Raw genomic sequence first — 18,921 nt, 5'->3', positions numbered from 1 at the left:
AAATAACTCAGCCTTGTCAATAATTATTACAATATAATACACACCCATCATCAAACCAGAATGAAAATTACAGCAGAGCATCAATAAAATTTACAGTAATAATAAGAAATGTGATTTACTCAACAGCATCTAAAAGGTTTGGGTGGTTAGTATACAACAGCAGACAGAAAATTTAAATACAAGTAAATCTTAAAAAATCAAGTTGTTGCTTTTATCAAATTTCCAAAAAAATTTTCATAAAATTTATGCAGATGTGAAAATCAGCTACATATCCCTGTTTCAATAATTTTTAGGAACTGCAGCCAGGTCACTACATTACAAATATTTACAGATACCATCCTCCCATACATTCTCCTTGTCACTGTGTTCCATATGTTCCTCCTTTCACCAATTCTGCAGAGAACCTCCCCATTCCTTATTTCACTAGTCTCCCTGATTTTCAACAATCTTCTGTAGTACCAAATCTCAATATTTTGATTCTCTTCTATTCTGGTTTTCCCATTGTCCATGATACGCTACCATATAATGCTGTGCTCCAAATGTACATTCTCAGAAATTTCTTCCTCAAATTAAGGCCAATGTTTGGTACCCAGCAGACTTCTCTTAGCCAGAAATGCCCTCTTTCTTGGTGCTAGTCTGCTTTTTATGGCCTCCTTGCTAGATCTGTCATGGGTAGTTTTGCTTTCAAGGAAGCAAAATTCTTTAACTTTGTCTACTTCATAATCTCCAATTCTGCTGCTAAATTCCTCGCTGTTCTCATTTATGCTAAATCTCATCAGGTAATGAGAGATAATGAGATATTATGTCTATCAAGATTGAAATTGCAAAGTTATGTGGAAGCAAGTAACTGGCCTATTTGAAGTAAAAGTAATCATCAGATGCTTTTAATAGCCGTCGATTCCATTGTAACAGTTGGACAATCATTTAAAGTGCGTCTACACTCAGTAGTATAGAACTACCTCAATCATGAACTGTTAGTTGGAAGTAACTTTACACTGTTCACTATGTATTGGGATCTCTAAGGACTCGTTGCAGGTGGTATGAACAGACAATTTTACAGAATAGTTCTGAACACATTTCCCAAAAACTGTTTTAAGCACCTGTTTCAACAACCCACATGCAATAGAAATACATTTTAGACCTTGTAGCTACAAACAGCCCTGACTTAATCAACATTGTCAATATAGAGACACAAATTAGTGCTCATAGTGTAAATACAGGGTGTTTCAAAAATGACCGGTATATTTGAAACGGCAATAAAAACTAAACGAGCAGCGATAGAAATACACCGTTTGTTGCAATATGCTTGGGACAACAGTACATTTTTAGCCGGACAAACTTTCGAAATTACAGTAGTTACAATTTTCAACAACAGATGGCGCTGCAAGTGATGTGAAAGATATAGAAGACAACGCAGTCTGTGGGTGCGCCATTCTGTACGTCGTCTTTCTGCTGTAAGCATGTGCTGTTCACAACGTGCAAGTGTGCTGTAGACAACATGGTTTATTCCTTAGAACAGAGGATTTTTCTGGTGTTGGAATTCCACCGCCTAGAACACAGTGTTGTTGCAACAAGACAAAGTTTTCAACGGAGGTTTAATGTAACCAAAGGACCGAAAAGCAATACAATAAAGGATCTGTTTGAAAAATTTCAACGGACTGGGAACGTGACGGATGAATGTGCTGGAAAGGTAGGGCGACCGCGTACGGCAACCACAGAGGGCAACACGCAGCTAGTGCAGCAGGTGATCCAACAGCGGTCTCGGGTTTCCGTTCGCCGTGTTGCAGCTGCAGTCCAAATGACGCCAACGTCCACGTATCGTCTCATGCGCCAGAGTTTACACCTCTATCCATACAAAATTCAAACGCGGCAACCCCTCAGCGCCACTACCATTGCTGCACGAGAGACATTCGCTAACAATATAGTGCACAGGATTGATGACGGCGATATGCATGTGGGCAGCATTTGGTTTACTGACGAAGCTTATTTTTACCTGGACGGCTTCGTCAATAAACAGAACTGGCGCATATGGGGAACTGAAAAGCCCCATGTTGCAGTCCCATCGTCCCTGCATCCTCAAAAAGTACTGGTCTGGGCTGCCATTTCTTCCAAAGGAATCATTGGCCCATTTTTCAGATCCGAAACGATTACTGCATCATGCTATCTGGACATTATTCGTGAATTTGTGGCGGTACAAACTGCCTTAGACGACACTGCGAACACCTCGTGGTTTATGCAAGATGGTGCCCGGCCACATCGCACGGCCGACGTCTTTAATTTCCTGAATGAATATTTCGATGATTGTGTGATTGCTTTGGGCTATCCGAAACATACAGGAGGCGGCGTGGATTGGTCTCCCTATTCGCCAGACATGAACCCCTGTGACTTCTTTCTGTGGGGACACTTGAAAGACCAGGTGTACCGCCAGAATCCAGAAACAATTGAACAGCTGAAGCAGTACATCTCATCTGCATGTGAAGCCATTTCGCCAGACACGTTGTCAAAGGTTTCGGGTAATTTCATTCAGAGACTACACCATATTATTGCTACGCATGGTGGATATGTGGAAAATATCGTACTATAGAGTTTCCCAGACCGCAGCACCATCTGTTGTTGAAAATTGTAACTACTGTAATTTCGAAAGTTTGTCTGCCTGAAAATGTACTGTTTTCCCAAGCATATTGCAACAAACGGTGTATTTCTATTGCTGCTCGTTTAGTTTTTATTGCCGTTTCAAATATACCGGTCATTTTTGAAACACCTTGTAGTTACTAATGTTAATAAAACCACCAAGGAGGTTAGGATAGCTTTTGTGCTGGGAGGGGTAGAAAAGCACTTGTTAGCATTCTAATTACAAAATGAATGGGCATAATTTAGCTCCATTATGATGGGCATAGAGGAATTATGGGCAAAGTTTAAGCTGATTGTAAATCATGCTCTTGAGATGTATGAGCTGAGTAACTGGATTAAGGACAGAAAATACCACCATAGTTTCTTAACAAAATACAGAAAATGCTGAGGAAACAGATCTTTGCATTCTTTATCTAAAAAAAAAAAAAAAAAAAGGGGGGGGGGCAAAAGTTAGTAAAAATATATTTGTCTATCATAAAAAGATTGATGCACAAAGCAGACAACAACTTCTATCATAATACCTTATCAAAAGATCTTGCTGGTCCTACCTAAAATCACTAAGCAGATCAAAGGCTTCTATTCCGTCACTCATTGATCAGGCTGGTGTGGCATTAGAAGACAACAAAAGGAAAGCTGATGTTTTAAATTTCACATTGATAAAATCATTAATGTAAGAGGATCATATAGACATACCATTGCTTGAATGTGCACAGACTCTTGTGTGGAGGACACAGAAACAGGTATTCCTTGTATTGAGAAGCAGCTGAAAGAACGGAAAACAAATAAGCCACCAAGTTTGCATGGAATCCCAGTTCAGTTTTCCAGAGAGTGCCCATTTGAATTAGTGATGCACTTATCTTGCGTTTAACACATATCTTTCACACAGTACAAAGTCCCAAGTCACTGTAAAAAAGTGTGTGTGATTTCTAAATGTAAGAAGTGTAAAAGAATGGACCTGCAAAATACAGACCAATATCCTTATACTGAAACTTCCTGGCAGATTAAAACTGTGTGTCGGACCGAGACTCGAACTCGGGACCTTTGTCTTTCGCGGGCAAGTGCTATACCAACTGAGCTACCCAAACACAACTCATGCCCCATCCTCACAGCTTTACTTCTTCCAGTACCTCATCTCCTACCTTCCAAACTTTACAGAAGCTCTCCTGTGAACCTGACAGAACTAGCACTCCTGAAAGAAAGGATATAGTGGAGACATGGCTTAGCCCCAGCCTGGGGGATGTTTCCAGAATGAGGTTTGCAGGAGAGCTTCTGTAAAGTTTGGAAGGTAGGAGACAAGGTACTGGCAGAAGAAAAGCTGTGAGGATGGGGCATGAGTCGTGTTTGGGTAGCTCAGTTGGTAGAGCACTTGACCGCGAAAGGCAAAGGTCCCGAGTTCGAGTCTCAGTCCAGTACACAGTTTTAATCTGCCAGGAAGTTTCATATCAGCGCACACTCCACTGCAGAGAGAAAATCTCATACTGGATCCTTAATACTGCTTTGTTGTGGAATTCTTAAGCTTATTCTGAGTTTGAATATAACATATTTCCTGGAGACAGGAAAACATCTATCACAAATCTACCAAGATTTAGAAAGTACTGCTCATGTGAAACTCTGCCTGCCCTTTTCTTGCATGATATCCTGCAAACCACAGAGTAAGGGAATTTGACAGACTCCACGCTCCTAGATTTCCAGGAAGTGTTTGACACATTGCCCCACTGCAGACTGTCAATGAGGGTCTGAGCTTATGGAATAGGTTCTCAGATAAGTAAGTGGCTCAAAGACTTCTTAAGTAATAGAACCAAGTATGTTGTTCATCACAGAGGAGGGTATCATCAGGAGTGCCCCAGGCAAGTGTGATAAGACCACTCTTATTCTCTGTATACATAAACAATCTGATGGACAGAGTGAGCAGCAATCTGTGACTCTTTGCTTATGACACTGTAGCATATGAGAAAGCGTCACCATTGAGTGACTGTTGGAGGATGTAGGATGACTTAGACAAAATTTATACTTGGTGTGATGTATGGTGGCTTCCTCTAACCATAAAAAATTAAAGCCATGTGGATGAATAGGTAAACATCAAAGCAATGCTTGTGTGTTTGGGATTGTCACCATGTTGGATAAAAGGATTTGTTACTGATAGGTTCAAACACTTGAGTGTTTCAGAGATGCTTTATGAGGTCAAATGGGTATCTCAGGGGATAAGATAACTTTCTTTTCATGAAACATTACTGAGAAAATTTAGAGAAACAGTGGCTTGCTGCAGAATGATTCTACTGCTGCCAACTTACATTTTGCACAAGTGCCATGAAGACAAGATAAGGGAGAGTTGGATTCATATGTTGGCATATAGCCTGCCATATTTCCCTCGCCCCATTTGTGAGTGAAACTGAAAGGCAATGACTAGCAGTAGTACAAGGTACCATCTGCCATGCACTATATAGTGGCTTTTGGATTGTGTCTGTAACTGTGGGTGTAGAAACTATGCACACATTCAACATATATTTCTCAAATATAGGCAAGGACTAAGTCAGTGGACTCACATCATGCAAGAATAACAGCCATATAATGGCAGGAACTTTGAACAGCCATACTCCTCTCTTTCTTCTTTTAACAAGTGAGGAAGAAGTTTTAACAATACTTCAGACTTTAATGTCCAATTATTCTACAGGCATAGATGACATTGAACTGTGGTGATCTTATTACCAACCAGACTCCAAAATATAGGCACCAGAGGCACACCCAACAAATGGCTAGTTAGCCCAAAAAATTAAATCACTAAATACTTTGTCAACTGATAAAGAAACTAAAGCACTAAATATTTTATCAACTGATAAACCTAAAGTCAGACTGAAGGCATATTTAACTGACCATTGCTTCAACAGTATAGAGGAATCCTCAGAAAGAAACCCATAGAGATATTTAAGGACTGTATAAATTGCCTACTTTCCTCTGTAGCCCTGAGAATTTTCCAGAAGCAAACCATGTAATGTTATGAATTTAAGAGTAATACTAAGTAAATTTAATTTTTATTGGTGCAGAAGCTACTACTATATCCTGGAACTGAAAGAAAATAACTCAAGGAAAACAGGCTGACATGTACCGAGATAGTAAATTATAATTGTAAAATATGTATCCATAAAAACATCACAAACATGTATTTCTATCACTTCACAACTGACTTGTCCCATATCTAACTGTACATTGTACAAAAATATTGAAAGAGGACAAATGCCATACAATATAATATCAAATATGGAGATTTTGGTGCAAGTTTTGACAAATCCTGATCCAAGTTCCTGGATAAATGCAAGTGGGACTGAGATTCATATTCTGATGGGTCCATACAAACTTAATTAAGTATACAGATAGTTCATTATAGGTTTTGATGGGTGAGTTTGTGAGCATCAAGATGTGTGACTCAAATGGCTGTATCTTTTGATCACATTGGCTGAGAAGCTTAAACTTTTTACACTACTGAGGGACCATTGACCTTAGTATTTGACATAAATTACAGTTTGATACCTCCACCTACACTGGAGGGAAAGTTGTCTTAACAGATAGACAGATGGATGGACAACAAAGTGAAACTATAAGGTTTCCGTTTCTGCTAAATGAGGTAGGGAATTCTAAAACAATCGATGGAAAACTCCTGCTGAGTGGTTTCATGTATCAGACAACATGATTACTGTACTGCAAGGCTTTAAAAACAAGCAGCAAAATAAAAGGCTGAAATATGTTACTGTTGCAAAACAAAAAATTTCATTTTTATCATTGATATCTCCGTGCCCAGCCTGGAGTATTCATTTTGTTCTCATACTATTTGTCAGGAACCTGCAAGTCCACACAAGCCCATTTGACTGCTTGTAATGTACTGTGACTTATTACTCAGTGAAACCTTGTTCCAATGTACCAAACACCAATCATGGCTTAACATTCATCACTCTAAAGACCATTCTGCAATTGTTCATGAGATCATCAGATCCTGTGCAACAGGGCACCCATGAAAACTATTTTAGCTCTGGATGAATTATTTGTTCACCTGTATATGTCCCTAAGCTGTAACACAAGTTTTCTGCTGTAGATGAGGACACTTAATGAATAGTTCATGAAGTACATTTTAGAGTTGGGGCTACAGTAAGCTACTTTTTTACTTCTACTACATCAGTAATTGGGTTCACTGTTTCCTTGATATTTCCACTTCACAATAACATGGACATCAGTGATTGGTTTCACAGTTTTATGATTATTGAAGAAATCTATGGACACGGTGACTATTTCACAGAACTGCTTGATGCAGCCTTAGAGTTGGTATTTTGAATCACTAGAGTGTTTTGAGGAAGGGGCATGCATCAATGAAACCATCTTTGGTTTATGGATGACATTTTTTGGCTTGGTTCAACTGCAGAGGAACTTTGACAAAAAATAAAAGAATGCATTAGACAAAATATGAGAATGCACCAGAAAATAAACTATAGTAAGAACAAAGAGTCCATAATCACTGTGTTTCAGGGTAAACAGTTAGGATCAGCAGTATATTTGATACCCTTCAGCGACTGGATGTTAAACAAAATAAACAGGGTACTTAAAATGTGTAAAGGTGTTAATATGAAAATGTGAGTTCTCAACACATCAGAAATAGAAAGTCAATGAGTACTGCAGCTATAACATACAGAGAGTCATCGTCTTTAAATGAATAAACTATTAAAATATAAAAGTTGCACAATCAGCATTTTTAGAATAGAGAGAACAACAGAAAGAAAACTGAATGGGTAAGAGTAAGAGAAAAAGACAGAGAGAGAGAGAGAAAGGGAGAAGGGGGAGGGCTGGGGGACAAAGAGGGTTTGAGATATCATAGTAATTATTATTATGAAACTGAAACGGTGATGGGCCAAGCATCACAGGCAGATAAAACAATTGAGGACTGACTAAGGAAAGCTTTTTCTAGATCCTTACAGTAAGAAATTGCCTACATGTTGACCAAATGGAAGATAAGTAGATGGCATCTGGAAAATGTTGTTTTGATAAACAAAGTAGATATTTGGAAGAGATATTTCCCCAACAAAGAACTGAACATAATGAAAATCATGAAATAACTCATTTGCAATTATGTATTGATATCAGAGTCTCAGGAATATGAGACTTAGAAAATAGTTAACAAAATACTCTGCAAGTGTATATTTTTCTGATGATAAATAATGTTAAACATGCCTTACAACCTTAATCAGTTGTAATTAATTCCAATCCTGACCCTACATTACCATGTAGCATATTAATTGGAAAAATAATGTACAATGCTGCACACATCTGGTAATAAAAAACATGCTTGGAACAAACAACAAGAGGGATGGTAGAATGAAAAAAATATAGATTTTTCTGGTAATATGTTAACAGCAATAATCTATGCTAAAACAAATGATGTAGAAGTAAGCTGATGAAGATCTTACCTGTTTTTCCAAAGCATACAAAAGAGTTTTATTACTATGTATATCATTGATCTCATAAGACAACAAAACACATAAAGTGAATAAAGCAAATGGGTTATAAGAAAAAATAGTTACTAACTCTTATATGACAACTCACTTGAAGAAGCAGTTCATATCGTGGTATCCTTTGTACGGGCATAATAAGCAGTGAGTCCAGAGCAAGTTTTCCTTTATGCTCACGTGCCATAGCCTGAAATAAATAATCAGGAATTTAAATGGTCTTTCCATCTACTTAGAAAACAGTAGTTAACCAATGTTTAACATTGTTCTAAGAAAAATAAACAAAAACAGCTATAATTAATTTCAATACGAAATCTCAACATTTAATGAGTTTCATAAGATGCATCCTTTAAATGTGCCACTCAGAGAAACTGATTCTATCTGGAGAGCTGTAGGACAACTCTGCATACATATTATTTTTCTATGCATCAAAGATTCTCTATAGTGTTAGACACATTGGATAATTGCACTTTACAGCTTCTACTACAAGGCTTACCATATTTTTTTGGGTCCAACATAGGACATAGTTTTGAAACTACTTAAAAGTCTTACTGAAACATTAAACTTTATTTATTCAGTTGTATTTTTCACTATAGATGGCTTTTTTTTAGAAATAGGTTGTTTTTTAAATCACATTAGAAAATTCAGAACAAAAAATTTCTGAATTTATTTTAACATTTAAAAGATGTTTAACAATAGATACTGAAGGTCTACCCCTTTCTGCAGATCAAATGTTTCCCACAATTTGAAAAACTCTCTGAACTGGAGCAAATGTCTAACATCAACCTTTCCTTTGTGTATTTATGTTCCTGTTGCAGGTTAGCATCATACACACACTTTCTTTTGTCCATTCCTAAACAATGGGATAAAAAAAGGAGTATAGGTGATCAAAAATTATCAAAAATGTGTAGACGAGTTACTTCACACATGAGAACACCATTAACACATTGCCCCCATTGTCTTGCCCAATGACTAAGTGAAAAGCCACTTCTCTCCATCAATGTCAGTGCTCACTCAAAATGTTTAAAAGTGTGATGTTGAATATGTAGGTGCCAAAAAAAAAAAAAAAAAACAACTTGCCAGTCATAAAATTCTCAAACCTGAGACATTTTCACAACCCCAAACGTTAATCTAGACTGCACTAAAAATCCAAGACTGTCCACAGTAAATCCAGGCATGGGCTAAGCCTGTCTACCACAGAAACTCTCCTTTAAAATAATATATCACAGAAAGAAATTGAAGTTACCTGGATATCTGCAGAACAACATTACCAAGACTGTTGATTTTTTTTAGGATAACAAAGTCCCTCAGTGTTCCTAATTTAGAAACTATCAATTTGTGTGATAATATTAACCTTGACAAGGATATATCCTCTCATGATTGTACTAATGTATCATTTTTACATTACAATGTTGAGGGCTTGGGTAACAAAATCGATGTATTTGAGGCCTTAGATACAGATCTAGCTCCACATGTAATTGTGGTTACAGAGCATCAAAAAGCTAACCATAATATTCAATATTATAAGTTACAGGAGTATAATCTTACAACATTCTTCTGTAGAACAGAACATAAAGGAGGGGTTGTTGCTACTTACGTAAGGAAATGTAACCCAATAAGTTCTGTAGAAAAAGTATCATGGGTTAATGATTATTGTATTGAGAAATATTTTGAAGCAGTGATAATTAAGTTAATGATTGTATCCATCCCACTTATTGTGGTAGGAATATATCGGGCCCCTTCTGGTAATCTTGAGGTTTTCCTGGAAGCACTGGATAGTGTATTGGAGAAGCTAAGCAAGGGTGGCAATACAGTAAATATTATAATGTTAGGAGACTTTAATATAAACACACTAAGCGACAGCCAGGAATGCAAAGGTTTACAAGACTGCATATGATCCTATGATATTAAAGATCTACTTGGTCATGTGCCCACTAGAATAGCTGAGTCAAGCAGCAGTTCCATAGATCATGTAATGACCAATTATGAAAATGTTGTGTCAGCACGGACGATAAACAGGCACATATCTGATCATCTAGGACAATTATTAGTGGATGGTTGTCTTAATAAACTTAAACAAAACAAAAAATATGAGAATAGAAGATTTTTTCTGAATACAACATCACCTTGCTAAAAAAAAACTTTGGGTCAAGAATCTTGGGAATCAGTTTATAGAGAAAGTGGAGTTGACAGCAAATGGGAAGTATTTGTAAAAATTTTAACTAGTTATATTGATATTACTATCCTGGCAAAGAAGATCAAAGTAAATAAAAATAAACCTTGAGTAGTCAGACGTGTAAAACTGGATGAAAAAACGAAAAGACTCAAAGAAGGAATGGAATATATGTATAAGCTACACAGAGAAACCAGTCTTGATTCATATAAAGAGGATTATAAAAAATATAAATATGAGTATCACAAGGAAGTAAGGAGAAGGAAAGTAGAAAGTATTAGTAAACAGATCAGAAATTCTGACTGTGGCTCAAAGTCGTGCTGGGCAGTAGTTAATGATATGAGGAACACTGATTCAAAAACTAAAATTAATAATATAGAGTTAAGTATACATAATGATAATTTTTCTGATCCTTATATAGTTAGCAATATATTTAATGATTACTTTATAGATGCTACTGAAAATGATACTTGCATGAAACAGGAGAGGCAGTTTAAATATGATAAGGAAAAGGAACGGGACTCTTGTAAGCTACCTACAGTAACCATCAAGGACATAACACAGCTAATTGACAGCTTAAAAAATAAAAGATCAGCTGGATGGGATGAATTTTCTCCTTTTCTACTGAAAAAAAATGCAAGGGTGAGTTAGCCAGACCATTAGTCCATCTAATAAATTGTGTACTCGAAGAAGGTGTGTTTCTGAAGAAACTGAAACTTGCCATCCTTTATATAAAAAAGGGGAAAGAAAACAACCACAGAACTACAGACCAGTTGCCTTAACCTCAGTGTTTGGTAAATTAATTGAAAAAATAGTGCTAGAAATCTTAATCGAGCACTATAATATGAATAACTTAATAGGAGATTTCCAACACGGCTTTAGAAGTGGTCGGAGCACCATATCTGCAGCAGTACAGTTTGTACACTGTCTGATGGAGAAAATAAATGAGGGTTATGAAATGGCAGGAGTGTTTTTAGATCTTTCCAAAGCATTTGACAGAGTCCATCATGGCGCTCTTTAAGTAAACTTACTTATAATGGTGTCAGTGGGAAACTGTTGCTTTTAATAGAATCTTACCTTAAAGGTAGACAACAATGCACAGAAGTTGTGTATGATAATGGAGAGGTAATCGAACAAAGAAGATCAAAGATAAGAAACATAAATTTTGGTGTGCCACAAGGCTCTATCTTGGGCCTCTTCTTGTTTATTTGCTACGTGAATGATTTCCCAAAAGTATTAGACACCAGTGAGTGTATTACTATGTATGCTGATGACACTTCTGGGGTTTGCTGGGCACGTAATAATGATGACCTAAATTCAGTGGTACAGAATTTTGTTGAAAAAGCCCAAACACATTTTGAAAAAGAAAACCTGAGGGTCAATATTAACAAAACTAATTTAATTTATTTTAAGACAAGTGGCTCAAATAAAAATACTGTTGTAAATGAGGACATTCAGGAAAATAACTGTTCAGAATGTAAATTTATGTGGATATATATAGATGACAGACTTTCATGGAATCAGCAAATAGATCATGTGTGTGGTAAAATAACATCTAGTCTGTATTTACTAAGGAGATTAGTTCAATATTTAGATATCGAAGCAATAAAAATTGCGTATTTTTGGTTGGTGTATCCCCATCTATCTTATGGAATTGTATTGTGGGGTGGGTGTAGCCAATACAATATAAAAATGGTATTTGTATTGCAGAAAAGAGTAATAAGAACTATGGCAAAAGTAAGACCCAGAACTTCATGTAAAAACCTGTTTATTAAGTTTAATATTATGACTATCTATGTAGTATATATGTTTCAATAAATATTATTAGTGAAAAAAGACAAAAGTGACAAACAGGAATAAGGAAATCCGTGATTACAATACAAGACACAAATCAGACTTTCATATGGTGAGCAGACGATTGAATCTAACAACAAATACCCCATTCATGAAGGGAGCAATATTTTATAATTCTCTGCCAAACAATCTGAAACAGCTTTCTGATAGAATTTTTAAAAATGAGTTAAAAAAATGACTTATATTGAAGTGCCCATACAGTATGGTGCTGACATGATTTGACCTCAGGAATGCTATGTTAAATATACTTAAATGATCTTTTACTTAATAGCATGTAATCTATTTATATTGTGTATCAATAAGCTAAATGTAATTATTATAACATTGCACATGCATGTTAAATACATGTTTCGAGCTGTAAGATAAATAAATAAATAAAACCATATATTTTCTTTTCTTTGCCCTAAGCATCATGGATTATCTAGAGTCTTATGGGATACTTGCACCTTACATCTTCTATGTTATTTATTTATATTCCAACTTACACATTAATTGTTAGAGATGTGATATTCAAGTGAACAAAGCAGTCACACACACACACACACACACACACACACACACAAAAAAAAAAAAAAAAGATTCACACCACACTTCACAGATGTGATACTTTCAAGAACTAATAAACAAAACCCACAAGAGCACACGCGTGCACACACACACACACACACACACACACACACACACACACACACACACACACTATTTCAACAGCTGCTTTACAATCAAAGCAATCTGCCCTAAACTCCTGCCCTTCAAACACCAACTTCTCTAAATTATACAAATTCATTTAATCTTTCATAACTATCTACCTCATTAATACCCCCTCTCTTGAACCCATCTACCATCCAAGCCCTCTGCGTAACAGCACACATACCAGCTGAGAATCCCACTTGTCTTACAAGGAACCCCTTGAGTGTGAGGTCCCAAAAGACCAATGATGTTTACGGTCTTCAGTGCCCCACAGTTTGTCTACCATGCAACCACAATATTGGTTGCTAATGGAAACAGGGGGTGGAACTGGAGGTATCCAGTGCTGAGCACAGCATAAAGCCATTGAGTGTAGCTGAACTGCTTAGTCAATAAGTAACTCACAACAGTATTACCATGGTGTTGATATACAGCAGAGCAATGGCAATGACAAACAAAGAAACATTGGATTATATCTGCAACAACAGTTGCCAGAGTTGACATTTCATCAAAAAGAAACCAAGAATTTTTGCAGAGTGAAAAAGAAGTGGCCGATGAAATATTAGCATTACTGCAAGATGAGTCAGTGAAATGTGTGTTGTCATATATGCTCCACAGTGCTGACAAAGTATGTGAGGAGTATAATGACAACAATATGTGCTTAAAAGTGAAAGTGATATTGAAAAAGGTGTCAAACCATGCCATTGTACTAGGAATGAGTACTAAACATAGTTGAAGATAACCATGGCATAGTAGTAAAAAAACACCACCACCACCACCACCACCACCAACAACAACAACAACAACAACAACAACTTAGGAAGAAATTTTGAGTAAGTTCACAGCAATATGGCTATGTACTGCATAAGAATAACTATCAACATTCAAGTATACTTGCAAAACCTGGTGTTTGCACATTTCAAGGATGCCCAATACAATTTACAGTATGTGCACAACAGTGACCTACTACATTATGCACATCAAATTGTGTGTGACATAGATTCAAGTGGTTTCATGGGAAGCAGTGGATGGTTGCATAACTTCAAGAGAACTGGAAGGTTTAAGATAATGAAATTTCAAACAAAGAGTCAATTTTACAATGCACTGTAAACTGCAGAATTGGGCTGAAAATCTGTAGATGAGTTAAACAAACTTATTCTGTCACTCAGTAAGAAATTTTTTTTTGGCAAAATGGGATTTGAAGAGGAAATGCATATGAAAGGAACCCTGGAAATCAAAGGTACCAAGAGATTTGTACCAAGATCAACTAACATCAATGCCATAACACATTTGTATACAGTTATGCTGACTATTAATCTGGATAATAAATTGGCTGGCATGTTTTTTATGGTGCTGTGAGAAGTCCTATATGATTCTTTCTCATGTTTGTGATCTTGCAAAGGTAGTAGGGAATATTTACATCACAGCAAGCAGGAGTGCAAACATGGCTGTAAGAGAACTACAACTATGGCATGAGAACTGATTTGACCAATAGCTGGTCAAAATAACTTGCTTTTGCTTGATTCCTGGTCTGCATAAAAAATCATATTTCCTTAGAGTAAACTACTCCTCCTGAAAAGTGTATAGCATTGCAATTCATACCACCTGGAACCACTGGACAAATTCAGCCTCCAGTTATTTGCTTTTTCTATGCATGTAAAACTTATTATCATGCTGTCTGTAGCTATATCTTAAAAGATAGTCACTTTCACAATAATCTTCATGAGACACTGTTTTGTATTTCATTGCATGCCATCATATTTCATCAGTTCTCATCAGCCTGTTTCACCAATATGATTCAATATGCATTATTTAAGGGTGAATACCTAGATGAAAGTCCTGCATTGTTTGTAGCTCCCAAGGTTTTCACCTCTGATCTTGATGGTGCAAACATAGGTGATTACTGTAGAACACTATTTTCCATTCAGCCTTCATGGTGTAAGTTAATGGTTTGTTTTAACATTTCTTGAATGATAGTTGATTGGTTGGTAGATTTGGGTGGGGGGACCAAACAGTGAGGTCATCGATCACATCGGATTAGGAAATGATGGGAAAGGAAGTCGGCCATGCCCTTTCAAAGGAACCATCCTGGCATTTACCTGAAGTGATTTAGGGACATCACAGAAAACCTAAACCAGGATGGCCAGATGTGGGTTTGAACGGTCATCCTCCCAAATGAGTTCAGTGTGCTAACCACTGCACCACCTGACTCAGTTTCTTGATTGTTGACAACATCTATTTTATGAAGTCTTGTATACACATCCCAAAGAAGGTTGATCTCTGCACCTCCCAGACACTCATTTACTGTAACCTCCTGATGTGCATGTTGAGTCATTAGCAACTCATATTTTTCCTGTTATAATTAACAAAACACTTTCAATTGATCCTTACTAAAGATTGAACTTGCAACTTCGCACTCACAGGGTTACCTGTCAGACTGCAGCAGCAGGAGTGTGAATAGCTGTGTCAGTTTGAGGTGTGTGTGTGTGTGTGTGTGTGTGTGTGTGTGTGTGTGTGTGTGTGTGTGTGTGTGTTTGTGTGTGTGCATGCATTTTTTGTCTATTTGTACATATTTGTTCCTGTTTAATGCTTCTTTTTTTTGGTAAGTAGTAATACAGTCTGATACTGAGCAGGAAGTAATGATAATCAGTATTGACAGCTTACACCACATGTAGCTTTCAACCCACCAAGCTGTTCTTTTATATTGAAAGCAGTTATAAGTAAAGGCACTGTGGAAGAATATTTTGCAATCTGATGACAGGAAAGAACTAATTGGCTATGATTTCCTGGTAATGAAGAAACTATTTATTCCAAATGACCATAGTTTCAGTCATTCTAGTGCATTCACAGCATAAGAACTATTTGTTACATTTCTTTACTATTAGACTCATGTTCTCAAATGCCATGCCAAGTGCCATTAATTTTTCTCAGATAATGCATGAGTTGATAAGACCTGATTGTACAGATCTATATCTTCAGGCTAGTGGCATCTCTGAATAATGTTGGAAAGATGAAGAGAAAATTACTGCCATATAAGAAAACACACCTTTCTAATATTTTAAAAAGTTTAATTGAATGTTATAGGATCTGGGGCAATTGTGTCCTGATACATAAAAAAGGTGCTGACAATTCAATTTAGTGTACTACTATGTAAACAGTAAAAAAAAGTTCCAAACATAGACTGACAAAATGGCCCTCTGAACTTTCACTTGTTTGTGCAGTTTAATTATTGTTAAACTAACAATTATTAATTTTTCTTATTTTTTGAATACTGAAATGTATTTGATTAAACACAGTAATAAAAATTCAGTTGTATGGGAGTATTAATATTAATTCTTATCAAAAAAGGTAAAGAGTTTTGAAGCAGAAAGTAAGGAATAATGGTTGGAAACATTAAAAATAAATGGTAAGTAGATATCTTTACTGTTTCCATTACTGGTATGCTACCCAGGATTTTCCACAATCTTTATCAAGAACATGTTACTTTTGTCTGAAGTTTTATAAACCGACTCATTGTTAGTACACATGACAACATCTCATATGAACAACATAACTATTATCACTGTTGTTGAAATGTGGTACATTTATATCAATAGGATCAACACTGTAGAGAAAGCTCTCAATAATGAGTGTATCTGCATGTGAAGTAGTCAATTAGTCATTCAGTTTTGTGCTCTGAGTGTGTTTGTTGTTCAAAGAGAGACGTAAATCATATTTAACATTTATTTAATAAATATTCTTAACATGGTAGCAGTCCTAATTGTTAAGTAAAAAGAAAGTTGTTATTTGGAAGCACAGTGATTGATTATGAACTAAAAAGGAAGACTGTTGTTCAAAATGTGTGTTTTGTGACATTGGAAATATATCTGAAATTGAAGACATGCTATACAGCGGCTTCAGGAGCAAAAATGAGCACGGAGTACTTGAGACCGAGGAAATCTAACTGCAATGAACTTAATATATGTAGTGATTTTGAACAATCAACTGGGATTTGTGAGTGATAAGGAAACCGCATTTGAGATAATGAAAAATTTTGAATAATTATACTCCAAAGAATCAACAGAACTGCAAATCGTTTGCAGAAACATGTTGAACAAACTGAGGTTAAAAGATTAGATATAAACATGTCAACATTCTTCAGCATTTTTGGAAAAAAAAACAGTGAATGAATTAAATTTGGCAGGCAGAAAAGTGATGGAAAAGGAGAAGCTAAATAACATTTCAACAATAGTGATAATAATTATGTTGTTCATATGAGATTTTGTCATGCATACTAACAATGAGTCGGCTTATAAAACTTCAGACAAAAGTAGCATGCTCTTGATAAAGATTGTGGAAAGTCTTGGGTAGCATACAAGTAATGTAAGCAATAAAGATACCTACTTATCACATTTTTTTAACATTTACAACCATTATTCCATTGTTTCTGCTTCAAAGCTCTTTATCTTTTTGATAAGAATTACTGTTACTAATCCCATGCAACTGAATTTTATTGCTTTGTTTAATCAAATACCTCTCACCTACTTTTAGGTACTTTCTGTATTTAACAAATGAAGTGTAAAATTTGAACTGAAAATAAAATTCACTATTCACCTTTTGAAAACAACAGAAGCAAATCAAAAGAAACATTAGAGATTATCCACACTCATTTGAGTGGGCCTCACTCAGTTTACAGTTTGCATGAAGAAAGATACTTTCTCACTTTTATTGATGATCATAGTAAAGTGGCTAAAGTCTACACTATAAGATCTAAAGGTCAAGTTTATGATTGGTTTCAGGAATATTTTAATGAATTCAAAAATTTAACTGGTATAACTGTTAAGAAATTGAGAAGTAACAATAGGGAGGAATGTTTAATTTCAGATGTTTCTTAGCTTATAAGACAGGAAGGAATCATTTTAAATGCACGTCCATATGTATGTGAATTAAATGGTACTGCTGAAAGATATAACAGACCAATTATGGATACGTCAAGCTATCTGTCAGCTGAAACAAGAGTAGATAAAGGACTTGGCCTGAAGTATTTTGTGCAACGGCATACCTTAAAAACAGAATGTTAGCTATTTAGTTATTTATTTATTGCTTTCTTTGCATAGGATCAACAAAGGTGACGAGTTTTGCAAAAGGCCAGTGTTGTTTTTACATCATTTTGGGAATTTCTTTTAAAATACTAAAAAATCAGATAGTTGATATAAGTTAACAAATCTGCAATAAAAGCAAACAAAAGAGAATGTAATGCCACAAAAGTTGTTATACAATTAAAATATGTCTAATTTCCAATAAAAATTGTAAGATCACATTTTTTCAACTGAATTAAGAAAGTGAGAATAAAAATTTCTTTTTCAGGAATAATTAAAGTTTCTTTTTGAAGATATTTCCATCATGCACATGTAAGTCTTTTGGCAGTTTGTTAAACCAGCTTTGACCACTGATGTATGAGCTGTGGTCTGTTATTTTTAGATTAGTTCTTTGCCTAAAGTAGTTATTTTTATTTCTAGTATTGTCATCATCTATGTCATTGCACTTTCTACAATCTTTTTGATGATGTACAAAAAATAAAATTACCTTATATAAATACAAGGAATATACTTTAAGATACTTATGTTACACAAAAACCTCTCTACAAAAATAATGATGACCTACAACATACACTATTCTAATTGCCTTCTTCCGCAACAACAGCAATCTATTGAGGTGTGTATCTGCAGCACAGCCTACTATAGATCATCTTTTTACACTCAGACAGGCAATCAAGAAAGGTTGGGAACATCACATCAATATTCACATGGTTTTTGTACATTTCAAAAAATGCTTATGACAGCCTGCATAGGGGCACAATCATCAATGTCTTGAAAGAGTTTCACTTTCAATACCATAATTTAGTAAGGAATATATTGTTCCATAATAGACAGTTTCGATAGTAGGATTTGTAACTATTTTTGCTAGGTGACTGAGTAGAGCTTCCCACATAGTTTATATGATTTGACCAACTGTAGAAGAAACACTCCTTAGGAGAAATTATTTGGAAAAAACCTAATGTTAAGCATTTAAAGTTGAATGGAGGTAGAAGTTTTGTACATGTACCAAATA

At 35.7% G+C, this 18,921-nt stretch overlaps 1 protein-coding gene across 2 annotated transcripts in view; it reads right to left on the bottom strand.

The window, feature by feature from the left end:
* The window catches only part of LOC126183680 (rho guanine nucleotide exchange factor 17), a 380,446-nt gene that overhangs the window by 227,863 nt on the left and 133,662 nt on the right, over nucleotides 1-18,921 (bottom strand). For both annotated transcript variants that reach the window (XM_049925856.1, XM_049925855.1), the window contains one exon: nucleotides 8,215-8,307. In XM_049925856.1, coding sequence (XP_049781813.1) covers nucleotides 8,215-8,307 — 93 coding nt within the window. The remainder of the gene's footprint in view (nucleotides 1-8,214; nucleotides 8,308-18,921) is intronic.

Source organism: Schistocerca cancellata, chromosome 4, assembly GCF_023864275.1.
Source record: "Schistocerca cancellata isolate TAMUIC-IGC-003103 chromosome 4, iqSchCanc2.1, whole genome shotgun sequence".
NCBI classification, from domain to species: domain Eukaryota; kingdom Metazoa; phylum Arthropoda; class Insecta; order Orthoptera; family Acrididae; genus Schistocerca; species Schistocerca cancellata.
The sequence above is the reverse complement of the archived record's forward strand: the minus strand, read 5'-3'. Positions and strand labels throughout refer to the sequence as shown.